This window comes from Cinclus cinclus, chromosome 6 (genome assembly GCF_963662255.1).
Source record: "Cinclus cinclus chromosome 6, bCinCin1.1, whole genome shotgun sequence".
NCBI classification, from domain to species: domain Eukaryota; kingdom Metazoa; phylum Chordata; class Aves; order Passeriformes; family Cinclidae; genus Cinclus; species Cinclus cinclus.
In genome coordinates this window covers 18,605,778-18,633,662 of record NC_085051.1, presented here as the reverse complement: position 1 = coordinate 18,633,662, position 27,885 = coordinate 18,605,778, and the positions used below count along the sequence as shown (strand labels likewise).

Sequence of the window (27,885 nt, the reverse complement as noted above, 5' to 3'; positions counted from 1 at the left end):
TCCGCCGCCGGGAGCGCAGGGGCACTCGGCGTCTCCCCGGACGGGGCGAGGAGGTCGCGGGCTCCGCCGGGAGGAACAAGAAGAAACTTCGGGACGCGGCGGCCGGCGCGGCGCTCGCCTGGCTCGGCAGGGCGGCGGAACGAGGGCTCCCCGCAGGGAAGGAGGAGAAGGAGGAGGAGGCGGCGGCCGGTCCGCGCCGCCACCCCGCGGGGTCTCTGCCGGGGAGCCCGGGGGACTCTTTCTCGCGGGGCGCGGCGGAGGGATCTCCAGGCGTCTCTGCACGCCGCCTCCCCCCTGCGCCGCTCGCCCCTCGGCGCCGCCATCTTGGATTTTAATCCGCCATTTTTTTTCCTCCCCCCACTCGGAATTATTTTTTATCACTATCGCCGCTTTTTTTTTTCTTCCCCCTTTCTTTAGTTTTCCTCCCTACTCCGCCCCTCCCTGGCTCGATCTTCACTTTCCCCCCTTCAGCTTCCTCCCTTTCCCCTTGTTCCCCCGCCCACCCCCCCGCACCCTTGCCTTTGATGATTCATTTTCCCCCAGTGGCAGCGGGGGCAGCGCCGGCGGCGGGGGACCCCAGCGCGGGGCGGTGAGTTTGGGTCTCTGGGGAGGGTCTGTGTGTGCTCCGTGGGGCGGGGGAGGCGCCGGGGCCGCGAGGGGGCTGTGCCCCTGAGCGCGGGGGGCCCGTGAGGAACCGCGCCCGGGGTCCGGCAGCGTGCGGGGCCGCCGCGGGCAGGGCAGGGGCGGCTGTCGGGGCGCTGACAGTGGCGGGCGCAGCGGGGACCCGCGGGCTGAGGGGCGGCCGCGGGCGGGGCCGGGTCCCGGGGCCGGGGGCGGTGGGGGCCGTGCGGGGCCGGGGTGTGCGGCGGCGCCGGCGCGCGGAGAACACCAGGGGGCAGCAGCGGGCGCGGGGGCGGCGCCGCCCGGGCCGGACCCGGTCCCGTTCCCCTTCCGCGGGCCCGGCCCTGCGTTCTGGTCCGGGAGTTTCGACCGGTTCCAGTAGTTCCACGTCTGGCTTAGTGGTTTTAGTCACCCTCTCGATCTTGCCTCGGTTTGATGGAATGGCCGGACTGGTTGCCTTGGGGGCGTTTTTGGTACGTTTTTTTTTTGTTTTTGGTTGGAGTGGTTTTTTGTGATTTTTCATCGGAAGATGCATGCCATTAGGGAAGGGGTAAAAGGCACGTCTTGATCCAACATCTGAATCTGAAAGTTTAAAGTGAAGTTACCTTTAAGACGTTACTCTCGGAAACGCGAAAAGCGGTGAGTGAGAGGGAGAGTGCATGGTGTTTTGCTAGGGTGTGTCACAGGCAGTGTGAGAACCTGAAGTGTAGAACTTGGTTGAGTTTTCTGGTGCGTTAAATTCAGTGCAGAGCAGCAGGTCTCAGGACAAGACGACAGTCTTTAAGTTGTGCCGGGGAGGTTTAGGTTGGACATCTAGAAGAATTTCTTCACAGAAGTGGTGATTAGACATTGGAATGGGCTGCTCAGGGAGGTGGTGGAGTCACCGTCTCTGGAGGTGTTTAAGTAAAGACTGGACGTGGCAATTAATGCCATGGTCTAGCTGAAAGGGTGGTGTTCAGTCACGGATTGGACTCGATGATGTCAGAGGTCTTTCCCAACCTAATTGATTCTGTGATATGAGATGGCAGTCAGATCAGTGTTTAATAGTGTAACTATAAATACATACTGACAGGTTTTTATCAATGAGGTTAAAATATATTATAGAATAAGTTCTCATGGAGCCATGCCTTGTTTCCATAATCTGACCACTATAACTGTGGGTGCAGCTGCTTCAATTTTCATTAGTACTGAATTTTTCTCTTCAGTTCTTTGCTTTCTTGCAAGTAACAATGTGGGAAGAAATCAAGGCTTATTTTGTTGAAAAGTTGGATGTTATTGTTTCTTTATCAGGCTATTTTCTTATTAGGACCAGATAGACACAGACGTTTCTGCTTTATACCTACTGGAGTTCACAAACTGGAAATTCCGACTTATTTAAAGCAATTGCTTAGTGTATTGCATATAAAATGAATGAGTGGGATGATGTATCCTTGTGTACTCACTAACAGGACTGATTAGGGCTCTTGAATGCTTTTTTTGCTCTGTTAGCGCTATCCTATTGCAGGACTACACTTCCCAGTATGCTCTCACTGCAAACAGCACATGCTTTAAAGTAACAGACAGTTGCCCAAGTCGGTATGCTTAAGTGTAAGGTGTGATACTCCTGTGCCAAACCAGAGCGGTGGTTTGAGGATGCAAAGAAGTCCCAGTTTAAGTACTCCTGACCACTTCCCTGACCTTTTGTGTTCCCCCTGCTCCATAACATCCACTCATGGTTCAAGCAGCCGGGTTCAGATTTGTCTGGTGATTGCCCTGATTTGGTGACCAAATCATTCAGATCACTTGGCTCTGCATTCGTTTTGCTGGCACAGAGGGAGGATGGTGTGGAAGTGGGCACAAGCAGGTGGGGAGGCAGCTGCACTATTTTTGGAATTACACTGGTTTGGATTCTTCATTGAACTGTTTGATCCAGCCATGGTGGGGCTGCCCTGAACTGAACCTGTGTAAGTCACATAGCTGCACACACACAGTTAATTTGGGTTATGGAGAGGTCCCCGGAGCACTGGAATTGGTGGAAATGTTTGGCAAGTGGGAGTAAGGAGGTTCTGCCTCTCCTGGAAGCAGCAAGCTTTTATATTGTCTCTGTGACTGCTGAACGCTGGAGTTGTTGCAGTGGCTTTGGGGAATCACACAGACTTTGGGGTGCTGTGCTCAGCCTCACCCTGAGAGAGTACCCAGTGGAGTGCATGGCAGGACAGAGGAGAAGGGGCAGGAGCTGCTGAAGTTAATCGGTCTCTGACCCTCGTTTTGTGTTGGTACTGGATTGCTTCTGTGCCTGTACTGTGCTTGGGTTAGTGTCCAAATTGATACACGAAAATCATGTGTCTGTACAGGAGGAAAGGGGAATGTACAGGCCAAGCTATTGGTGAGAGACTGGAGCCTGGGTTTGGTCAGTTTTGGATCCAGGTGTGCTCTCTCCAACCTGCATCCTGGGGCTGCAGTTCTGCAACAGTCCGGACAGACCTGAGTCTTACAGCCTCCCCATGCCACTATTGATCCATGTCCAGTTCTGCACTGAGCGAATTCTCAGCACTAACTGGCTAAAAAGAAACACTCAGAAATGTTTTCTGGGGGTCCATTTTACTGAACCAGTTCATCCCAAATGTGGTAACCAAAGTAAGACTTGAGACTGTTCTGAACAGCTCCTTAAAGCTGTGCAAGGTTTTCTTTAGCTGTGATTTTGATCAGTCATTTTTATTCTGGTGATCCCGTAGGAAAACTAGTTGCTCTGCTTCCCATATTCAAAGGTCTGTTACTCTGTAGGGCTATCAGTGACGAAGAGCTGAGGCTGAGTTTGTTTTGGCTTTTTTGTGTCTTATATTTGCTCTAGGTCACTGTCTCATTGATGAAAACTTTCTTGCAGCTATTGTTAATAATCAAGTCAAAATGTAGGTGTTTGAGTTCTTAAAAATAATTTTTAAAAATCCGTAAACTATATTTTAAAGGAGGTCCATTGCCTGTCTGTACTGTGTTTGTGTTTCAGTTGTTGAATGGTGCTTCTGAATGTTACTGACATGCAAATAGTACTCAGAAAGTGCAGTTAGTAGGTTTAGCAAACTTCAAACCAAGTAAATGAAACTTGAGTTTTCATTTTTAAGAGTACTGTTGCAATGAAATGCCAGATACCTCAGTGAGAGGTACCAAATGCAGTTGAGCTATATTTTGGCATTTGAGGAAATGTGCCTGTCAAACTACCATAATAGAATTGCTAAAGGCAGTGTAATTTAAAGCTTGGTGGTGTTATTAATAAAGGGTTAAAACAGCAGTGTAGTCATTAATATTGAAATACAAAAGGTCCCTTGGAAGTTCTAATTGTGCTGGTAAACTTCAGAGTAATAGGTAAATCCAAAGTCCTAAGTGGTCCAGGTGTGGTGTTAGATTTTGATGGCCAAGCTCTGTAGCAAGAGTTTCCAAGTATGTAGCGATTTAAGTATATTTGAATGTTTTCTTAAATGGGAATATAGTGTGCATCTCTGACTTTTCTCCCTCAGTTCCTACAGGACTTGTCAGTATCAATCTGATGTAGAAAGCAATGAGAACAAGTCACATCAGAAGATGCATTAAATACCATGTGGTGGTGGTTGGTGGTGCATCTCTTGCTCCCTTTCAGGTTTTCTCTTGGCTTTAGCAGCTGTGATACCAATGGGGAAAGGAATCCTGGCTGTTGGCTTTTGATTTTATGTCTGGAAAGCAGGTTTTGGGTCCTGGGAAAAGGAATCACAGAGTGGGTCGGGCTGGAAGGGACCTCATCGGGTCCTCTGGCCCAACCTCCCTGCTCAGGCAGGGTCACCCCAGAGCATACAGCACAGGATTGTGTCCAGCTAGATCCTGAATATCTCCAGTGAGGGACACTCCACACCCTCTCTGGGCAATCTGGTCCACTGCTCATTTACCTGCACAGTAAAGTGGTTCTTCCCCGTATTCAGGTGGAACTTCTGTGCATCTGTTTCTGTCCATTGCCTCTTGTTCTGTGGAATAGAGGCTGAAGAAGCACACTTGCAGTCTTCAAGTTTGGTTGATACTAGAAAATAGAGGCAGCAGTAGATGGAGACAAAGGTTTTCTTGCTCATTAGGCTGATGAGCCTAAACAAATAATGATTTTTCACCAGAATTTTGCTATGCATCACTAAATGACCTAATTTTGCTTGAGGAGGACTTACATTGCTGTGTTGATACGTCTGTGTCAATCTATTTTAGAGCAGAACAAAGTCTTTTTCCTAATGTTTAGTATGGTTTGAGTATCATTCTGTGGCCACATTGCTTCTTACCTTTGCAGTGGTACTCCTTGTCGTTGCTGTTATTGGTTAAGTAGAAGCATGTTAGCACAGACAGTACTCACCCTGCTCAAATGGCCCTTGCAAAAGATGCATTTCCTTCTTCATGCTGAGAACTCCTTTCCTTCAGCCCACTGTGGCTATTGTACCTGGTGATTGTCAGAAAATACCACAGAAAAAATTGTCAGAAAATACCACAGCACTTCCCCCAGACTGCTGGATACAATACAGGATTCATCTACAGTCAGACTTCATGGTAATTTCATTCACCTGTACTGCTCTTGAGCTGTAGCACAGAACAGTGTGGAGTTCAGTCCTGGTGTGTAAAGACACCAAGACTGAATTTTGTGCAAGCCCTTAATGTAGTTTCTGTTCTAATGCTTTTCATTACCAATGTTACAAAAATACAGCGGAAAGGGGGTTAATTAGAGTATACAGACCTATAAAACTAATAGATTGAGATGTAAGAAAAGTGAAGTTTGAGAGTGGGTTTGTCATTAAGTGTTCACATCAGAGTCAATTAGTGGCTGATCTTCACAGAGTTGGGTTTCTGACAGTTCAGGTGGGATGCTTAACAAGGAAGTTTAAAGGGGTTGTTCGGTTGTTTCTGAGGTTTTTGGGGTTTTTTTGGATGTAAGTTATTATAAACTTACATATGTATGTTATCAGGCAAGTTCTGTGAATTTAAAAAAGCCTATCCTAGGGTGTTTTGGAGGTACTTTGTGGAAAGGACTGAGTCTACCTATAGTTGAATGCATAGAATTAATCATGAGGTTAAAGAAAATCCCTTCTATTACTGGTAGCAAGAAAATTCTTTGTCCGCTGAAATAATCTCAATTCTTTTTCTTGATTTTGATGCAGTACCTGAACCAGCTTTTGCTCGGTGTGATTCTGTTACACTTTGTTGAAGGTCTTTACTGCCCTTCTGTAACAATTTGTGAAAGGTTCTAAAACCTGTCAGTTTCTGTGCAGTATGTTCTAGTAAGATGTTTGAGGCAATGCATCTGTTAATATACAACACACTTGTCTTTACTATGTTTCCCTAATTGCCTCAATCTTCTGCATCTTCAAAAATAACATAATTACATCTGGCCACAAACTTTTCTTTAGGTAGCTGGATCACATAGGTGTCTTAACAGAAATCTAGTCATTTACTGCTCTTACCTGATAAAAAGCAGAATTTCTATAAAAGACAGTATTTCAAACATCTGTTAGTTTGTTGTGACTTTCTTCCACCAGATTGAAATGTGTGATACTATGGCCTATTACCAGCTGTGAGCAGAGCATTGCTTTTTTTAAATAATTACAGTAAAGTGAAAAGGCACATTTCTTTGTGAGGAAGCAGTAGGGAAGAAGGTGAATTAAAATCAAGAGAATGAATTACTAATGCATAAAAGCAATTGTAAAATAATTGTGTAAATCAGATCTGTTCTTGCAAGTTATGCAGAGTGATAGACAACTGTGTACAAAAACATTATTAGCTTTCTTATAATTATTTATGCAAAAGACATTGAGACTGCAGACAAAAATTAGCATGTGCTTTGCTAGACACTTATATACTGTAGAATTTCAACTCTACTTGTGACCCCACTTAGTATTGGCATATTGAACTAGGTGTGTTGTGACTGGTTTGGTTTGTAATATGGAACAGTAAGAATAGTAGCCTGGGTCCTCTAGGTCGCCAGTGAGGGTTATTGAACTCTGATTTTTGAATAAAGATTTAAGATCTTTCCCCTAACCTCTTTCAAAAAATGTCTATTTTCTGGTTGGGTTTTTTTTTCCTTTGTTTTTCTAAACTGCTCCTCTTTAGTACTTGGAGTATGCTTGTAAAATGGTCTTTGCTGTAGAGTTCCCAATAGGTTATGGGTTTTATGTATGAGGAGATATGTACTTCAAGATGCTCTGGGCATGTTTATCCATGTATGTGTATGCTTGTACAGGTATATCCGTGGGTATAGTCCAGCTCTTAAAAATGAACTGTCCTTAGCAATTTATCAGGTTTAGAATTCTGTCCTTGTTGCCAGATGCTAATGCAAGTTGTAGGACAATACTTGACCTGTTCACAGTTCCATGTGCTGGTGCTAATGAACGGCTTTTCTTTCCTCCTAATGCAAATGCCATCTTTCCTCCCACCTCTCTCCACTTGTTTTTTTTCTGGGGGGGGGGCGGTTGGTGCTGGGCAGGGGTGTGTTTCAGTTTTCTTTTTCTATTATTATTGTTGTTGGGGTATTATTTTTTGTTAAACTTTGTGTCTTGAAAAAACAGTTTCCCGCTAAGTTCTAATTGTGTTTTGTGTTTTACTTCCAGTAGGAATTGGAACTGAATTTATTCATCCACTTCTCCAAGCCTTTTGAAAAGTGACTAAATGCAACTGAGTCAGACTGTCTGTGGGTATGAAGTGGCTGGGAGAATCCAAGAACATGGTAGTGAATGGCCGGAGAAGTGGAAGCAAGTCATCTAATGACCACACGCAGACCAAATTGCAGCATGCAGGAAAGGAGAATCCAAAGACAGGCAAAAATGGAGTTGAGAGAAGATCAAGCAGATGTATGTATATGTTTCTGCTGCTTAGTGCTATGATTTACTTCCTAGTTTGCAAGCCAGTCTTCTGTCTTATCTTAATTCATGAGGGAGATCTTCAGGAATATAGATCTCTTCAGATCAGTTTAAAAGTCAAGAATAACTGGGTGTAAAATAATTTTGAACTGTTGTAATTATAAAATATGTGATTAGCACCAAGTGACAACTAGTATGATTTGAAGCAGATAACATAACTTGAAGTACTTGCCCAATTTTCAGTGATTACACTTACAGAAGTAAATCCCATTTTTTAAGCAAGTCACTTACATTGTTAGCCATTCTGCAGTGGTTTTAAGGAATATGGATTCTTATTTTTGCTGTTGGTCTGGGATGAAGGATTAAATGCAAACTAAGGTCCTTTATTCTGCTTCTCCAAGTATTTCATCATCTTCCTCAATTGTTCTGTATTTTTGCCTCCATCCTGTGTAACTGGGCTCTGTAATGTCCCTTAAATATCTAATTTGTGCTCTCTTATTTGCAGGTAGCGGTGCTTCAGGATTTGAGGGTCAAAGTCGTTACGTGCCTTCCTCTGGAATGTCTGCCAAGGAACTCTGTGAAAATGATGACCTAGCAACTAGTTTGGTTCTTGATCCGTATTTAGGTTTTCAGACACACAAAATGAATACTAGGTAACTTGTCTTTATTTTTCTAGAAAAGAATTCATCTTCTTAGTTGGTGTAAATCAGCAGAACCATGGAATTTTGTGCATGTTTTAAGAAAGTGAAAGAATGAAAATTTGTGAGTAGCTTCTGCCTCTAAAATGGTGTTGCATGTGTGTCTGGAACTCAGCCCTGCAAATGCAGCCTCTCTCAGGGCTCCATCATAGGTCTTTCCATTAGTCTCTTATATTTGTGCTGTAGAACAGGTTGGTAATAGACACCATTTTCTAGCTTAAACAGTTAACTAATTTTAAGTTTGAAACCAGGGGTCATTTGAAATATTTCTAAGGCAGAAGCCAGTGTTTGGTAAATTTTCTGTTTATTCCATTTGCCTGGATGTTTTGGGTTTTTTTCCTACCTTACTTTTAAACATCAGAAGAAAGATGTAGCTCCTGAGCAGTTCAGTGTTGGTGCTACTTGATCTGAAGTTCTTGCAGAAGGAATTGCTGCTCACATGTGTCGGTATGGATAAGATAAATAAATGTGCCAGTTGGAAACTTGATTACCAGAGGTGCACCTACTTTTGCACATCTGTCTGAATGCTTTGGTTGTGAATGCGGTGTGGTCTCAGGGTTTAGCTATTACTGCTTCTCCCTCTGTTCCAGATATAATGCTGATGATAACTGTGTTCTACAGATCTCTCTTAAGCTTGTTTGCATACAAGATCTGTATTGATAGCTGAGTGGGGAAACTATGTATAAAACTATAAGTTTCTTGAGGACAGGAATTGTGTGCTTACTACTTTTTTGTGTGCAACAATAAGAGCTGGAGTTTCCAGGTGGCACATCATGGGAAACAGACTCTCAGCCCTTCAAAGTGTTGCTGTGACTATTTTTAAAGGACATTTCACCTGTGCAGCACAGTCACATACACACAGTATCAGTTAAGCAAATTGTATGTATGCAACAAACGGATTAATTAAAAAATGACTGCTAGATGAATTGGTGTCATCACGTTACATAAATAGTTGCTGCTATAGCCTGACAGCATCAGCTGCACATGAAATTGCAGCACTGTGGTCCTAATAACTGTAAAGACTTACCCAAAGAGATCATTCCTTCTTGCTGCGGAGTGCAGCATCCACCTTTAAGGAGTTTTTCCTCTTCCCTCCCTGCTGTTGGTTACAGTAGCACGTTGTCCAGGTAGATATTCTTGCAGTTCAGTTTGAAGTGTTTTTGTATTTTCATCAGTTACTCAAGCTAAGAGTGTATGCTGAAAGGAATTTTTTGTTTTGTTGCATGAATGATAATATGCAGGTTATGCACAGGTTGTTAGTTCTTAGACTTTTTGCTATGGAAATGATGTAGTCATTATTTAATACTTGCAGAAGCTACTTTCATAAATTCTGTTTTATATTAATAGGTTGCCCACTAAAATACTTCTTTAATTACTGTTTTGAACCAAAAGGCTGCACAAAGGGCATCATCATGTATTTCTTCCTTTCTCACTTGGAGAGCAGTTACAGGCAGTCTTCAAGGCTAGTAGTTAATAATCTTGGAGCACTATGGGAGATACTTAGGTGAGGCTTACAACTCTTACTAGCTGCACACTTTCTGTCTCTGTCATATTGTCCAATTGAGAAAGTTCCTAATGTTGTAGTAATTAAAGCCCGGGCATCAGCATAGTTCTTGTTTATCTTTTTGGTGCAGTGATGGCACCTGTTTGTTACTGTGGCTGTCATACTTAGATTATCTTTTTCTGTCTAGTAAACTGTAGTCTCTCTAGGTCTCCTGAGAGCTCTAGAGATCCTTACTATTGTTTTAATAGCTTTGAGGGAGGTGGGGGGAAAACAGGTATGAAAAAACTATACTGCTTCCAAAAAGCCAGGTGCCAGTACCTAAATATTATGATGTAGTAGAAATGAAGATTTGCAGTTTATGTTTGGGCATCTTCTGCTTCAGTGCCATGGAGTCGTATTAGTTACATAGTTCGTGTATGGAAGTGTGCTTAAAATAAAACAGCCAGTTATGGTGGCAAGCAAAGATGTCCTGTTCCCTTGTTCTGATTTGTTTGAGAATGCCCTGTGAAAGTGTCTGTGCCACCATTCTGCTGTGCTGTGTTGGAAAATATAAGAGATTTGTATTTTTGCAAGCACTCTAAGTTGATGGTCACTTACTGAAGTTCTACTTCCCCTTACCTCTGGAAGCCAGATCTGTATTTTTGTATGCATGAGTGTCTTCTCTCTAAGCATTTTTTCTATTTAATTCTTCCAGTTGAAGAGTCTGTAAATTTGATTTGTCCAGAGTATATTGATTGAAGAAAAAAAAAACCAGCTCATAGTAAAGTATCTAAATCAGTGTTGAAATGTTCTTGTTTTCCATCTTCTTTTTATTGAGTTAACAATCTTACGGTAGGGTGGTGACAAGAACATGACTGTTGATCTTCTTTCTGGGTTTTTGTGGTTTGGTTTGGAGGTTTTTTTTTTTCTGTGTGCATAAAAATAAAGTCCTTCAGTTTGTGAGCACCCACCATCTTGGGGATAGGGCTCTTGGCTCTATAAACTGTCAAGTCAGGAATGTCTAAAAGAGTTGAAGACTAAAGCTTACATCTGACTCCCCTAATGTGTTTGTCCAGTGTTCCTCTGAAATGCTTTCTTGTCACTAGGGATTTGAAGGACAGTATAACATGTAACTCTGGAAATGTCCTCAGTGGCTTTACCCAGAAGTATTTTTTTTTCATCCTCTTGGATTTCCAAGAGAAAGCAGGTTGTTTTTGGAGCTTCCAAACCTCTTTACAGGCCCAGTTGTCATTCTTTTCATCAAATTCGTAGCTCTTATCAACAGAATACTAGCTTAGCAGTTAATAAAAGAAACCCTGTGTCATGGAAAGTATGTTCTTGTCAAATATTGCTGTTCTAAGAGGTTTTGTTGCTTCTTGTACAAATCCTGTTATATCAGCCTATGTTTGTTTGTTGTGGTAAAAACAAAACTCATTTTGCAAGCTACACTTCCCAGGTTGAAAGTTAACAAACACTACAGATTAAAACTGACACTTGTAAAATGCCAAGTGACTTCTTGCCTGTCTTACCATCTCTTCTTTTTGGGTGCTTTTCCCTAAGCTGAGCATTGAATCTTGAAGTCACATGCCTTAGAGGCTAATCTGCTCTTTATACTGTGCCACATACAGAGGTGTTCCTGTTTAAACCTTAAGCCAGACTCCTGATCATATTGCTGCTGTTATCAGTCAGTGTTGTTTCCCACTTGCCTAAAGCACCAGCATCACGCTAGGGAATACTGAGAGTACTTCCAATGTGTCTCTAAATTTGCAAGTGGTTTAGGAAGTCAGATATGTTGCAGTCTGTTCCTTTTAGTGAAGTTACCAACAGGTGTGTGGTGTGAGTGGTTTTTTGTCTGATTATATTGGGACTAAAGGACCAAACTTTAAGAATTTCCATGTTTTCCATTGGAAATATTAAATGCTTGGGGATGATGTACAGGAAGCTGCTTCTCTCAACACTGCCTCAACAGCAGTCACTAACTTAAGTGACAAAACTTGACAGGATACATCCCTTAGAATCACCACTAGGCAGTAGAGACCAAAAGCACAAAGCAGCTCCATATCATTGCTTTTATGATCCTGTGCTGAATTTCTTCTGTGTTCTTTAGTTTATTTCAATATAATAATTAAAGGATTCAGTACTCATCTTGAGTGAGGTCTGGGGACTGAAAAGGTTCTGGTAAATAATCTTATGTGGCCATACAGTTCAGCTTTGGTATTGCGGTGCTGTGGAGATACTGGATTAGGGGTACACAACTCTTATGTAGTGATAACCTGTTTCAAAGTGAAGCTTTTATATTCTTCAGACCTCAGTGTCTGTGTACTTCACAAAATTGTTTTGTTTGACTTTTGCATAAAATCTGATTTTTCCATTTTTTTTCTAAATTATTTTTACTGATAGCTTAATCCAGTAAAATAATTTACCTTGCTTCTGGTTGTCTTCCTTCCCTGTATATAAATCACACATTGGTTCCATTGGAACCAACTGTTTTGCTTTTCTCAAATGTTTTGGATTTTAAAAAAAATCACAACCAAAAAACCACCCTAAACAACCATGCCCTGCCCCTCAAACCGACACCCACCACCTTACTTTTACAGTTTTCTTATTTGAAGAAATAAGCTTCAACAAAAAGTGTTACATCTTCAAAACATGGAGTGGCTTGCATTCAGTGGTCATGTTAACTGCTAAATTAAATTTACCATGTGGAGTGTCAGAATAGGATGAGAGGACAATGTTACATTGTTGGTGTGGGAGGTTTTTTGTGTCCCCCATACTTATTTTTAAAAAGTACTACTTTGCTAACCATATTAAGGAGAATGAAATTGTGTGTCTTAGAATTTTATTTCTGTTCTCAGCTATATTGGAGTTTTGACCACACTGGTGTGTATTTAGTATCAGTTCAAGAAATTTAAGTAATGTGGATTACTTTCTTCATTAAGAGTGCTGTTTTAAAATTTGGCCTTTAAAGAACATGAGGGTTTTTTCTGTATGAAAACACTGGCAATAAATGCATAACGAGTTGATCATAACTTGTATAACTAGCTTTGAGGAAAAATTACTCACACTACAGGGTTGGGCAGGGAGGAAGCCAAAATGTATGCTAATTAAGTTGTTCATGCTTATTTTAAATAGATGATTTTCAGCTCTTGTTCTGCTGTCTTGAATGCTGAAGAGGCTTGCAGGTTTAGTTTCTGTGCTCAATCTTTGGTTACTAGGTGAACATAAACTTGATGATTTCCAGAGCTACTTAAATAGAAATACCATCCGGAACAAGGTGCCTGTTGTTAAAAGGCTAATGGATTGATACGGTTTTGATAAATTCACTCTTCTTGATGTTCCTTAGTCAGAAGTTAAGAAACAAGGTTTGGAAGTAACTCTTTATCATGCACTGGTATGCTGTGTGGAGTTCTATACTGGATCTCTTGTAGGATCAATTTATCCATTTTGTTCAAACTCACTGCTCTCAGTGACTGAGACTGAGCAAGGTACTGTGCTTCTGAACTTACCAGAAACTCTCCTTTAACTTCCTTTATAGGCAAGCATCTCACTGACCTTTGGCTTTATACCTTGGAGTTCCAAGAGTCTTTAAGTACTCCTGAGGTAAGAGAAATTTGAGAGAGAAAGAGCTTTGCTTCCCCAAGCCATTTTCCTACATCTTCCTTGTTGAGACCATGTCAGTTTGCCCTTAATTTGGATGAGATCATCTTCTATCTGATTTTGAAACTGCAGTAGCCACAGCTTTATCAGATCTTGTTGACTAGGAAAAAATAAGTATTTTCTAGGCAAGTGGGAAAAGTTTGTTCTGCAGGTTGTCAGGAAGAAGGGCTGATACTTTTTCTTTAGAGACACTTGTCATAGCTGAGGTTTTTATTCTTGGCTCACTTCTAACACCTGACTGTCTTGGCAGCAGGCTTCATATCCCATGAGATCTAACCTGTGAAGCTGCTCTTAGGGTGGCTCAAGGAGTCTGTGCCTGTGAGTGGATTCAGTGTGTCTTGTTCAGTTTCCATGATGGAATTTAATAATTCCAGTGTTCTGAGGAGGAAATCAGAAGTCAGATAAACTATTTTGATTTTAATTGCCTTTTTTTCAGAGACTGGGTTGGCTGGTTTGTTCTGTTGGTTTCTTTGAACTCTTTTTATGTCTCTTCTTTAAATTAGTCTCTTATTTTACTGATACTTAAAAGCCAGTTTCTTTGGCTCATTTTATATGTATACATTTAGCTGTGGGGCCTTTTCAGGCTCTCTTCAGAAAGAGAAACTCTCAGAGTTGTATAGACTCTTCCAGCAGATGTGTAGGTTTTTGGGGTTTTTTTTGATGTCGTGTGTAAATGTGGAAGCCCTGTTAACACCAAAATGGTAGTACACAAGGTTGCTTCTCAAAATCAATTTGCATTTTGGTTGCAAAAAAACTAAAATAAATTAATGAATTATACTCCTGGGAGAAGTGGAGTATCTATCAGCAGACCCAAATTCTTAAGGAACGTTGGACTTCTAGGCTGTCTTGGCTTCTTCAGTTCTTCTCAAATGAGAAGGTACCATATAAAGTATATGTGGAGATACACCTGTGGAAGACTAAAGCTGTCATGAGGAGTCTGGACTGTAGTATTCTGAATTTGTCTACAAACTTCATATGCTCTCAGTGCAATTTACATGTGCTGTTGAACTGTGAACAGCCCTCAAGCTCAGGGTGCACAGTGTCATTCTGTTTCATCTGTTTGGGAGCCCTTGGAGTGAAATGTTGAGCTTGGTGTTGGTTTCCAGCATCTTTCCATACACTTGTGGATACTTCTTATTTGTTTGGATTCCTGTTTCTTTTCTTGTTATCTCTGTCTTGTCTCTATATAAGAACAACATTTTGATAGAGGTACTGCAGAGAGTCTTTGGTATTAATTTTTGAATCCCTGGGAGCAGAGTGTCATGTTCTTTGAAAAATCCAGTTCCTGTTTGAAATGCCTGCCATGCAGTCCAGCATTCATCTGATCTTTTATTGTCTTAGGAGTTTTATAATCTCTTCCTCCCTTTCTTGTTTCCAGTCATCTTTTTGGCCTTTGCAGTACTTGGGCATGCACTGTTTTTACTGTGTAGGAGTGGTGTTACTAAAGTTTCTACTAATCACTTAAGTGAACTCCACCAGCAGTGTGGTGCCTGAGACTAGAATCCGTAGAGATAGCTGCTGAATGTCATCTGTGGAGGTTTGCCAGTGACTTTCAAGGGCTGGGCCAAGGTTTCAAGCTACCTGAGGTAGCAGTCAGGTCGACATGGAGTCAGCCTCTGAGATTAATGTGTGGTGAAAGACCTAAAATACGGGCACTTGGGGCTGTAAGATGTGCTGCAAATTGCTAGAAAATGTAGTGTGTTGATTCTTTTTCTGTAGGTCTTGAGAGCCATTGTTAAGCTTAGTGTCTGCCCTCCTTTTTCCCTGGTATTTCTTTTCTACACTGGTTGTTCAGTTGGGATACTGCTTTCTTTAGCTAGCCTAGACCAAATTTCTTGCTGGTAAGTAAGTATGATGATGGTGTCTATGAGCATATACATTGCCTGTCTCAGGTGTTAATGCATTTTCAAATGTGATGGCTTTTCTATCCAGCTTTGCTTCTGCAGGTCACTTAGCTAAAAAAATGGTGGATTTCAACATATAAAATACAGTGTAGGGGAGGGAGCAGTCACTCATGTAGCCCAGCAAGAACAGACATAGGTGAAGAATAATTTTATCTGTAAAGCCTGTGGGTTTTTCCCTCATGTAATATTTGCAGATAGAGGTGTAAGCAAGATATTACCCTTTCATTTGAGCAAGTTGGTGAGCTCTCTACTTCTCCTGGTGTAAGTGCAATTGACTCCTTGCTCGAAAGTTGTTTCTGTTTGAAATTGAAAGTGAGTGCGAATCCTGTTTTGAAACTAGTCAGGTTCAGTTCAGACTACATGATTTAAATTGCCTTAATGTATAAGGAAGCTCTGTGATTTATGACTTACAAATCTGGGCAAAGTCTTTCTGGTTTTGGGAGAGCAGAGAGATTTGTATGTGTGACTGTCAGGTTGAGGAAGACTTCGGTGTGCTGCAGAACAAAAATAATGATTGTGTCATTTGTAGTCTGAGGGGAGTTTTGTTGCATGATAAGGTCTTGTCGTCTTGTTAGGTAGCTAGCTGTTTGGGATGATGATACAAGTATATTCTTTAATAAAGAACTTGATTTGAAACTTTGTGGCATGGTGTGTGCTACAGTTGTAAGCAGGCATCTGTTTCTTGACTGACTCCTGCTGTCTTGTTTGATGTCATATCCCAGCCAGAAGAAAACTGAACCCTGATGTCTGCTCAGAGCTCCTTACTCTGCCATGTCCTCTGAAAGCCCACAGGTTTATGCTGATAAATTTTGCTGGATTCAAAAAGGTCTAAAAGGGTGCTTAGTTATTATGTCACAAGGAGGTTTTTGGAGATCTGAGAAATTCATAAAAGCAGTAGCATGGAACACTGCTAATCTGCTGAAACTAATTCTGCTCTTAGATCTGTCTTCATTGTATCAGGAGCATATATACAGTGTGGTCCTTCTAAGGAAGGAAATTGAATCCTCATGGTTGTTACTAAGAGTCTAATCAGAAATAAGTATTTTACTAAGTGAAATGAAATCAGGAGGTAATGCTTTTTTTGTTTCCTTTATACAAATTGCATGGGAGAAGCTAATCTTAACTGGTCATTTAAAAGAAGTTACTTGCATTTAAAAGAAGTTACTTGCAACATTCAGCATTCTAAGGTGACAATAAGCCAGTTCATGTGGCAATTTAAATAACAGGGTATCAGTGAGGAAGTTGATTGATATTTCCTTCCATCAACTTCAAGAATTTTTTTCCCCCCCTTGTTTACTTTTGTAATGAAATACAGATTTCATTTGGCAAGTAAGAGGAAATAAAATCAGCATAGTAATGCACTTCCAGGAACAAGTATTCTTATTCTTAAACATTTCCTCAAAAACCTGTAGTTTGTTTAGCGCTTCTGTCACATGGTCTGTGAGCAAAACATTCGAGTTGTAAAAAGAGCTGCAGAAAACTGTTTCTTATGATCCTGGGAAATTTTTAACTTTGTGAAGAATCCCCTGGGCTGTGGCAATACATTTAAGAATACCCACACCCCACCTTTTATGGGTATGTGCTCAGTCAAAGGCAATTTATAGGGATTTGGCAAAATCTTTTAACTAAGTGCTGCTTTCTCTTGGTGGTCCTGCTGTTCAAAAATGGGTTTTCCACTTCTGGCAGTTTTGCAGGTCTTTTCTGTTACTTTTTCCCACTGAAGATATGAAGGGTCGCTTTTCTTAAATCTCAAGCTTTGGGAAGGAGGCAGAATTCTCTGCTAATGTACAGGCATTTGTTTTCATATTTACATGCCCAAGATTTCGTGTTTGGGGGAAAAATTCTTAAAATTGCACTAACTCGAAGTACCTCAGTCTTCCACAGATGTAGCATCTCTTCCATGTATTAGTGTTTGTAGATACTACTTGTGTTGTCATTAAGAGCTATATTTTATATGAATGCACATGTTAAGTTTGCAATCCACATAAACCCATGTAGTGAATTTATCAATAGAAAAAGGCTTTGGGTTTGGCAAAAGTTGGTCAGTGTCTTTATGCAGGGAGTTAAACATCTGTATGGGTAACAAAAGAACTGTGTACTGTGAGAAGCTGAGGAAGAATTGATAATAACTGATGTTGGACTGGAATAGCTTTATTTTTTAATTTCAGATTTCGACCTATTAAAGGAAGGCAAGAAGAACTCAAAGAGGTGATTGAACGTTTTAAGAAAGATGAGCACTTAGAAAAAGCCTTCAAGTCCTTGACGTCAGGTGACTGGGCCCGGCACTATTTTCTTAACAAGAACAAAATGCAGGAAAGGTTGTTCAAGGAACATGTAGGTGTATTTGTAATTAATGTGCTTTTTCAGATGGTTGAAAGGCAAAGAAAGCATAAAAAATTTCTTAAGAATGAAGCAACAGTAAAGCAATCAAGTGCTTTGTTACATGTTGTTTTATTGTTTTTTTAAGAGAAACTTCCTTTGTTTTTTAAAGCCTAACTAGACACACCCTCCTTTTTTTTTTTTTTTTTTTTGTTAACTTGCATTGCCTTTTATTAATAGAGTGGAGAAAGAAAGGGGTTTTTTCCCTTCATCATTGTTCATCATTGGTTTGTATTTTGGTTTAGTTGGGTTTTTTGTTTGGGGGGGAGTGGGGGTGTTGTTACATCAAAATACCCCAGTTGTGGGTATAGGGGCTTTCTTTGGGAGTATTATTCCTTCTCTACTTCCCATGCCCCAAATTAATTTTATATGTAGCATAAAGGGTTTTTATTCTCAAAGTTCAAAGTGAAACAATCATAGTATTGTTTACTTAACAAAAAACAAAGACACTTCTTCAGGAATGAGTCTCTTGTTTCCAGGTACAACCAAAAGGAATTTGGCCTTCTTTAAAATGCACCAAATCTAGTAATGCAAAAGAGAGTTAGTAGAAAAAATTCTGCTTTGTTAAAGTGGTTTTTAGAGCAACACAATCATACCTTAACTAAAAAAAATGATTCAACAGTCCCTGAATTCAGCATCTAGGTTTGTTGTGGAAGTAATATATTCAGAACTTGATAATCTTAATAATAATAATAATAAAATGTAATCCTATGGATTATTAGGTCTTAGTGGTTCTTAAAGATATGAGGTTTCTTGAATACAACTATTCAGTGATTTTAAGGAAAAAATTGTCCATTTTCATTAGTTGGACCAATTTTTTACCACTCCGGCTATCTTTAGTTTTCTTAAACTCTTCAGGAAACCACGTTACCTATGGGAGGATTCCTGCAAGTTACTGTGAAGAAACTTAATATGTGTATAATATACATAATATGTATCATTTAAACATATAGAAACATTATAAAATGTATAGAAACGTATTTCAGCAGACAGTATTCCGCTCCAGTATCCATTCTGTGTGTGGTTTAGTACAGTTCACTTTCATTGTTTATATAAGAAGTTCCTCACTGCTTTCATTTTGCATGTAACAGACAAGTACTGGGTTTTTTCATTGCAGGTATTTATTTATTTACGAATGTTTGCAACTGACAGTGGGTTTGAGATACTGCCTTGTAATCGGTATTCTTCTGAGCAAAATGGAGCCAAAATCGTTGCAACAAAAGAATGGTAAGAAATGCAGTTTACTGTTGTGTTCTGTTTCTGTAAATTATTTGAAAGAATCTACAAAAATACATTTTAAAGTGTGATCTAGAATTAAGACTTCAACCAGTGAAATAGATAATTTTGTTTTATTAATTGCAAGTTGAATTTTCTCTCGGTTTTTGCTAAGTACTTAATACAGGTTCTATGCCTCTGGAAGATAATCCTTTGTATATTTGGGTTTATGCATATAGTGTTGATTTTACTTTTTTTTTAATTTTGTTTTCAGTCAGATAATTGTTTTTCTCTACTCAAGAGTTGTTAGCCTTCCATGAGAAACATGACACTATGACATATTTGTTACACAGCAAATAACTGTGGGGGAAGTGAGTTTTTTTACCTTTCTTAAATGGGTGTTATTTGCACATTTTCATTGTACAAGGTAAATCTCTCCTGGAAACACAAGGCTGGAAGCCCAGTGTATTTCCCCATCTCATTTTGGTACATCGGAGTTTCATTATAAGCATGTGTGTGGCAACACCAGCAGATCCTGGTTTAATTCAGATTTTAAAATTAATTCAAATGTAGATACCAATTGTATGAGCTTTGCTTTGTGGCAGTACCCATTCGTACCAGCACACCTGAGGTGAGGAAATGTGGTTATGTTCACACTGGGATTAAGTGGCTGGACACCCTGCTGGTGGCAACACAACCTCCACATGTTGTAGAGGAAGCTTTAAATAGGCTGAGGCCAGTTCCCAGCTCTTCAAGACTAGAGCTGAAAGTACCACAATCATGATAACAACCCAAAAAATACTGATTGGAATTTTTTGCGGTTTTTTTGGGGGGGTTTTTTGTTTCGGTTTTTGGGAGGGTTTTTGGTTGGTTTGTTTCTTTGCTTTTTGTTTGGGTTTGTGGGTGTTTTGAAGGGGGTGTATTTTTGTGGGTTTTGGTTGGTTGGTTTTGAGTTTGTTTTGTTGTTGTTCAAATTTATCCCTTGGCTGATTCTTTGGGGTGGAAGCTTTGCATGTTGGTGTGTTGAAAACAGATTAACTTTTCATGTTCAAAATCTAGAGTAGCCTGAGAAGTGAGAAAGACAGGAGGGCTGCATCTTACTCTGCTGGTATCTGGAAACCTGTCGAGATGCACAACTGATTAGAGTTCCCAGCCCTCTTTGTCAAAGGAAAAATTTGCACTTAAAAGTTGCGTCCTTCATGTACCTTTAGTTCCATGTTCATTTCTGTCAGAATTATCTGGCCAAAATGTGGTGTGGTCACTCTGAAGAGCAGTGGAAGCAACACCCACTCAAGAAAATGGAAACTCTCTGCTTCTACTAGGCTGAGCATTCACTGCCCCTGCACTGCTCTAGTCATGATGGCACATTGACTCTCTGCACACAAAGGCTTTGTGGTTGTGTTGAATTTTGTAGGTGTCATTTCCCCTCCTTGCTCTATTTCAAGGACCAGCTTCATGCTGAAGAACTACTCATGAGAGAGGAAAACATCTTGCTTGAATTCCAGCCTTTGTTTGAGTCATTACTGGGCCTCATTTAAAAAGCCATGGCGCTCTAAGCATTTTCATTATGTGGGGTTTTCCTGGCCACAGGTAGAAGTTTAGGAAACACAAGCAAGAGCAGCTGGAGGAAGTCAAAATTTCTCAAGTAGTGATGAGGAGGGAGTGTATACAAATGAAAAGATCTTGCTTTTGGTTTTAACAATTGCAGAAGCTGAAGTAATCAACTCTTGAAATTTCTTGCCTGCAGTCTTAGGAAATTGTAGAAACAACAGTGGTAATTGTTTCTGACGTCAGTTTTGATGTAATTCATTCTATAATAACTTTTCTGTGAAATTATTTTGTAATTTTGGCACATGTAGTCTTATTTCTGCTGCTCTTTTTACATTAAAGGAAAAGAAATGATAAAATAGAATTACTTGTGGGCTGTATTGCTGAACTATCAGAAATGGAAGAAAACATGCTGCTGAGACATGGGGAAAATGACTTTAGCGTCATGTATTCCACAAGAAAAAACTGTGCACAACTGTGGCTTGGTCCTGCTGCATTTATCAATCATGGTGAGTAGTAAGTATAGGAAGCATGTTGAAGGGCATAAGAAATTCAGAAGTGTTGTATGTGAGCCAAACAGCACAGGAACTTGAAGAAAAAGGTCTGAATCTGGCATACTGTATTACTGTAGGACAAAATCATACTGGGATTTTCCCAGCCAGAGCTCATCAGCTGTGAAACTCAGAGAAGCTCTAGGAAGCAATGCCTTCTTCCTTGAAAGAGACTTTGGAACTGACAGCTAAATTAGTGGAGCATATTGTGGGTTACCTTGATTTCTTTGTGAGCTCAGTCAACAGAAATGTCTTTATTAGGTTAACTTCTTACGGCTGTTTAACTTTTTGCACCAGAAGCTTAGCTGATTGTGTTGTGTGAGCCAGAAGAAGAGCAGATAGGATTTAAGAAGGTGATCCTGTTCACCTTAAAGAGGAGGGAAACTGGACTTTTTTGATAGCGTAGGGAAGAGCTCAGAAACGTAGCTATAGCAAAGCAGGAATCTTTTGGTGTATGCTGTTGTGCAGTACTAACTTAACTCCCAATATTTAGTTGAGATTCTGCAGTCATTGAAGTCAAAGTGAATCCTTACTTTAGATATCTACAACTATTCATGTTTCAGGTCTTATCCACAGTTAATTGACTTTATCTTTTGGACCTTTTTCAGATTGCAGACCTAACTGTAAGGTAAGCAAGAAATTATAAATAAATTAATAAAGTACCCCACTTTTTATTTCTTTGTCCATCCAAATTTTCTCCCCCAACTGTTCTGCTTTTACTTCTTACTCAGCTACTGTGCAGCCTTAAACCTTTTCTTTTTTTGTTTTCCTTTCCTGTCATCTCCTTCTCTAGTTTGTATCAACGGGCAGAGATACAGCATGTGTGAAAGCTCTAAGAGATATTGAACCTGGAGAAGAAATCTCTTGTTATTACGGAGATGGGTTTTTTGGAGAAAATAATGAATACTGCGAATGTTACACCTGTGAAAGGTATACACTGATGTAAATAGCTTTCAAATGGAATTGGGTATGTTCATGATCTATTTTGTGAAACTGGAAGTCCTTTATTGTGAGTACTCAGATTTTTGGACACAAAATAATTGCTTCCTACCTATTTGCTATAATGATTTTTCTGTGTTGGTACAGAATGGTGGTGATTCCTGAAAACCATGTACTCTTAAATCTTTTCATTCTACATTTTGGAGATAAGCCTAAAATGAGACAGAACAAAATAGGGATGTAGATTCTTAATAATATTTGTACTGAATAAAGTAGAACTGAAAGGAAATGCACTTACAGCTTCTACAAAACCATTGTGAACTGATCCCTAACTTTTGCTCTATGCACTTGATAAAGCAAATTCCAGTAATGTTTTATTTGTGGACCTGAAGTTCTCTTCTGGGAATGGGCAAAGTAGTTTTTCACCCAGTGTTGTTAGAACTTGGGGGTTTGTGTATTTGTAAACATCAACTGGTTTGGACAGTATTTGCTTCTCTCCGTCCATCACTCAGTGTTTGTTTTTCACATGTGCTGTCCCAACCTATTTTTTTCACAAAAATCAGGTGAAAGAATTCCACAGTTGGTTTTTGCCATGTTGAAATTTCTGCTCACTGTGAGCAGAGAGGCTCAGCATCATCTGAGACAGCTTCACTCAGTTCCATGAGGAGCTGCACAGAGCTCACTGTTCTGTTTGATCTAACTGTAGGAAGAAAAACCCTGTAAAAGACAAAATATTGCTCATACTGAGAAATAGCTTAGTACACCTGCATGTAAATAGTTTAATAATCCTACTTTCATTTTATTGGCTACTTTGGTCACTAACAAATCTTGAAATTAAAGGGAAAACACTGTGGTATGGACCTTCAAACTCATGTGATGTTGATAGGTCATTCCAAGTGAAGGGTGCAATCTCAGACTTTATCTTGAGAGCTGCTAGTAAAAATGTGCTTCAGTCCTGGAGACTGTGAAGTGTTGAATAAATAAGCACCAGAATTGTTCTTCTCTTGTTACATGGAGCAATGTGGGGTTTTTCTCAAGTTCTTTTGATGATTGATTTCAGTGTAATATGGGCATACTTCCTTATTCAGGACGAGTAGTTTTATGTGTCTGAACATTTTCATTTACTTGTTGTTTTTATATTTTAAGTACATGAAAACATTACTTTTTTAAATAAGTGTTCAGGTAATTCTAACCTTAGCAATCCATTTTTCTGTTACAAAGCTCTGGTAGAGGCAGGGAAATATATAAGATTTTATTTCAGGGGGAGTTAGTAAGGACTCATTTTTTGCTTGTTTCAAGACTGATGAGGCAACAGTCACTTTGTACACCACCAAAAAAAAATCCATATTTAAATGTCCCAATTTTAACTATGCTGTAAAGAGTGTTAATTTGCAGTGTTAAAATTCTGGGATTTAAGGATCTGTGGCTGTGTTTGGAGCAGCAGAGATTTGGCACAGTACAATTTCTTTCAAGCCTCCAGAAGTCATCACCAGGAAGATTTGCATCTCTCTGCATATGTCCATGTACTCCTCCTAGGTGATCCTGCTGTTCTTGCTGGCCAGCTGAGACATTTAGGCACCCAAGATGACATGTGGAAGACAAAACAGTCCACAAAATGCTAACCAGTTCTGTGGCTGTTGGTGTCATTGATCCAGATACGCCTGGGATCTAAACTACCCTATATGAAACAAAGCTCTAAGTTTACATTGAGTTTTATTAATACTTTGTGTCCTCCTTTTATTTGTAGACGTGGAACTGGTGCTTTTAAATCAAGAGTGGGATTGCCAGCACCTACTCCTGTGATTAACAGTAAATATGGACTGAGAGAAACAGACAAACGATTGAACAGACTTAAAAAATTGGGTGACAGCAGCAAGAATTCAGACAGCCAGTCCGTCAGCTCTAACACTGATGCAGATACCACTCAGGAAAAAGGTAATGCAAGTAAGTAAGGGAAAGACCTTGGAGTCATTAAAGGCTTCACAAAAACATGGAAAACTTTCACAGTGATGGAATTTCTCTCTTAGTGTTGAGATGCTTCTCACATGCTGGTAGTTAAAGCTAATTTATTCAGGAATCTCAAGGCAATTTAAACAGCTAATTCATGGTTTTCCACAAGTGTTTGAAGAACAATAGGTAGTATGTTCTTCTTTTGTTTTCCTTTTTTTTTTTAATATCAAAAGCAAATATTTACAGGCATGTCAGTTAAAGTCCTGCCAATAACTTCTGTATTTCAAAATACAGTAAACTACTGCAGGCAGTAGTATGGTGTAGGAAAGCAAACTTATATAGTTTTAATTGTTAGGAAATGAAGTTTTAAATCAATACTCTTAGTAGATATTATTAAACAAATAGTTGTTTCCTTTAGAGGTCTTTTAAATTGGGCAGCTTTTACCTTTCCACATCCAGAATTGATAGTTCAGGCACCTCTTGTTCAGTGAAAGTGCACAGTTAGTGATTTCAGAAGAAATTGAAAGGGACTTTTGTTTGCAATCTTCTGGCAAGACTGTTCTCCATGGAGTAGTGAGTATGATTTATTTGATTTCCCCACTTCCCCACCTCCACCAGCCTCACTATGGGCAAAATACAAGTAATTTAAACTTTGGTTTAACTGGTAAACAGGTTTGGAGCTGTTGTCTTCTGTTTGCTGCTGTGATACTAAAATAATGAAATACAAAAACAAAACATAAAAAACCAACCAATAAAAATAAAAAAAACCTTATAAAATGTCTCAATCTTTTTATGGTCTCTAATTTCCAGTTTTTAGAGTTGCACCTCTGCAGAGTGAACTCCTCTGCTTACCACAGTAGGCAGTAGTTTCACCTGAAACTGAACCATCACATTAGATAAAGGTGCTTGGGGGTTTTTCCTGCTTCTCCATGAAAAAAATCCAGGAGATAATGTTAGGTCATGCTGATCCTCAGATTTTGCTGGAATAATACTCAGCAAAAGCTGTGGATAATGTCCAATAGATTTTTTTTTTAATTGGTAGAAGAAGAGATTCAGTAAAAACACAGCTTGGTATACTGGGCATAGTGAGGGGAAGTGTACCTGGAAATGTTGATCTCCTTGTGGCCTGTTTGGCAATTCCTTTCATGTGTTGAGTTGCAAGTTAAGCAGTCTCATTCCTTACTACATCCTGTCTCATGGATTTTTTTTAAGTGCCCCAAATAAATGGAATAACTGCAGTATTTGGGAGTGAGAAATTCAGGATACAGCAGTGTCATAACAAAAAGTTTTTTTTTCTTTTTCAGCTAACAGAAAATCTTCAATTGGCGTAAAAAAGAACAGCAAAAATAGAACATTAACCAGACAGTCTATATCAAGAATTCCAGCATCATCAAATTCTACCTCATCTAAACTAACTCATATAAATAATTCCAGGGTACCAAAGAGACTGAAAAAGCCTGCAAAGCCTTTACTTTCAAAGATCAAGTTGAGAAATCAGTGCAAAAGGCCAGAGCAAAAGAATGCTTCTCGAAAGCTTGAAATGGGAAATTTAGTTCTCAAAGAGCCTAAAGTAGTTTTATATAAAAACTTGCCCATTAAAAAGGATAAAGAATTGGAGGGACCAGTCAAAGTTGCAGTCTCTAGCGGATGCTTAACGAGGCATGCAGCGAGAGAACATAAACTGAATTCTGTGAAAGGTGCTTATGAGCATGGTGATATTGCACCCTGCACATACATCACGAGGAGGTCGATGAGAACAAGGATGAGTTTGAAGGAGACCTCTGACACAAAGCTTGAACCAAATACGTTGGATAGCTATAAGAGTAACTTGACTGGAACACAATCGGACATTGCAGAGCAGCAGTCTTGTGCATTAAATGACAGCAGCGTGGCTCATGGACCATCACATAAAGGGGAGGGTCGGTGCCAGAGAAGTGATGCAGGCACATCAAAAAAGAAATCTCGACAAGGAAAGCTTGTGAAATCATCTTCAAAAACAGAGGAAACTGATACTATGCACAATACACCTGTGAAGGATGAAGTACCAGATTTAATTAGTTCTCATTCAGAACTTGAAGAGAGGAATAATGTGGTGGACACGCCTGTTGGCTTTAAAGACTGTATCCCTGGATCTGGTGGTTGCTCTGTAACAACTGACAATTTTAAAGCAAAAGACAGCTTTAGAACTGCAAAAAGTAAAAAGAAAAGACGAATCACGAGGTATGATGCACAACTTATCCTTGAAAATAGCTCTGGGATCCCTAAACTGACTCTTCGCAGGCGCCATGATAGCAGTAGCAAAGCAAATGATCAAGAGAGTGATGGAATGACTTCTTCAAAAATAAGCATAAAATTAAGTAAAGACCATGAAAAAGATAATAATTTATATGTAGCAAAGCTAAATAATGGGTTTAACTCAGGATCAGGCAATAGTTCAACAAAATTAAAAATACAGCTAAAACGAGAGGACGAAAACAGAGGGACATACCCAGAGGACCTTCATGAAAATGGTGTATGTTGTAGTGAAACTCTCTCCCTTTTGGAGTCAAGAATGGAAGTAGATGATTATGGTCATTATGAAGAGGAAACAGCAGATGAATCTTCATCAGAAGAGGACGATGAAGAGGAAGATGACTATGATGATGAATTTGATGACTTTATTCCTCTTCCTCCAGCGAAGAGATTAAGGCTTATTGTTGGCAAGGATTCAATAGATATTGATATTTCTTCCAGGAGGAGAGAAGATCAGTCTTTAAGGCTCAATGCATAAGCTTATAGGTCTTAAACTGACCTGGATGTAATTTCTAAAAAATAATAAAAAAATAAAAAAATATAAAAAGTATTAAAAACCCAACAAAAATTCCATTTGATTATTCCTCAACTAAAGAACTTTCTGAAAAACTTAGTGACAGCACTTCTTTATTCACCTATCAACGTAATATTGTAGAAAGTGTACAGCATACTGACTCTTCTTAAGTCTGATTTGTGCAGATTTTTATTGTACTTTTTAATAGCCTTCTTATGTGCAATTCCGAGTTAGAGGTAATGCTCTGTTGTAAAATAAAGGCTCAAGCAAAGTTACAAATTGCATCAGATCTTTCCATGCAGGACAATGAGAATACAGTGTGGCTACAGAATTATTTTTGATCAGTGGGAGCATTAGTTTGCTCTTACAATATTTGACTAAACAATTTACAAAATCATAGTAGCAGCATATTAAGGTTTTCTAGTATATGTTAACATCACCAGCAATGATCTACAGCTTTCCAGTTTATTTGCTAGATGGTTTTTCCCCCTTGGAGTTTGTCAGTTTTAACACTGTATGCTGTCCCAGACGTACTGTTTGTGGCCTTTGTTATAGTAGCAAACCGTTGGTTGGAAGTCAAATTGATTTCTTTAAAAAAAAGAGAAAAAAAATATGAAAAGGTGTTGACAATTTGCTGACTTTTTAGTACATTATATGTACAAGGGTAGCAGTATGCAGAATAAAGTTTTGGATATGGTGTATTTATTGCTTGTTACGTAAATTAAACACCTTGTATTTAACACTTTTCAATACTTTTAGATAAAATTGTTCTTTGCAAGAATGATTGGTGCTTATTTTTTCAAGAATTTGCTGTGAAATAATGTGATTACGACGGGCAACATTTATCCAATGAACTGCAGCTATCCTAAATTGGTTCTTCATATTTTTCTGTTGCACTTGTAAAATGCTACAAGGAATTTAAAGAAAAATCTATTCACTTTAACTTATGATAGTTTTATCAAATTAAAAACAACTAAGTCACAGCTTTTGTTCTGTGGTAACCTAAGAATTGTTTGTCTTTTAAGAACCAGTTGTAAAAGAATGAAAAAATATGTATATGTTGTAAATATTTGTGTGTTGTGAGAAATTTTGTCATAAGAAATTGAGATAAGTTGCCAGAAGGGTTTTTAAGTTTAGAAATACATCCATGCCAATAAAATAGGAAACTGTAAACCTAGTTTTAAACTCTGCATCAGTTGGAGTTCTTTGCTCATACATAGTTCACTTAATACTTCAGAGTCTGCTTTATAACAGTGAAGAGCATCAGGGCAATCTTTGGCTCTTTGGTTTTTAATAAAAGAATG

The 27,885-nt window shown here is 39.4% G+C and overlaps 1 protein-coding gene across 6 annotated transcripts; it reads left to right on the top strand.

The window, feature by feature from the left end:
* Window positions 1-515: 515 nt before the first annotated feature.
* Window positions 516-27,885, top strand: KMT5B (lysine methyltransferase 5B). 6 transcript variants are annotated; one of them, XM_062494355.1, is made up of 10 exons: window positions 516-589; window positions 7,203-7,442; window positions 7,957-8,104; window positions 17,362-17,527; window positions 18,690-18,799; window positions 20,678-20,844; window positions 21,495-21,514; window positions 21,680-21,816; window positions 23,573-23,769; window positions 25,080-27,885. In XM_062494355.1, exons 2-10 carry the CDS (start codon window positions 7,289-7,291, stop codon window positions 26,543-26,545), a joined length of 2,565 nt encoding a protein of 854 aa, XP_062350339.1. In that variant the 5' UTR covers window positions 516-589; window positions 7,203-7,288; the 3' UTR covers window positions 26,546-27,885. The 6 variants fall into 6 exon arrangements, with proteins under 6 accessions (XP_062350339.1, XP_062350340.1, XP_062350341.1 ...); XM_062494356.1 differs by having other exon boundaries at window positions 558-589; window positions 7,206-7,442; XM_062494357.1 differs by lacking the exon at window positions 516-589 and adding an exon at window positions 1,244-1,260 and having other exon boundaries at window positions 7,206-7,442.

Excerpts from the sequence above, each read along its gene's own strand:
- KMT5B (XM_062494355.1), top strand. The coding sequence starts at position 7,289 with ATGAAGTGGCTGGGAGAATCCAAGAACATGGTAGTGAATGGCCGGAGA. Across the intron at positions 18,800-20,677 it reads ATCGTTGCAACAAAAGAATG|GAAAAGAAATGATAAAATAG; the intron begins GTAAGAAATGCA and ends TTTACATTAAAG. Across the intron at positions 21,515-21,679 it reads ATTGCAGACCTAACTGTAAG|TTTGTATCAACGGGCAGAGA; the intron begins GTAAGCAAGAAA and ends CTCCTTCTCTAG.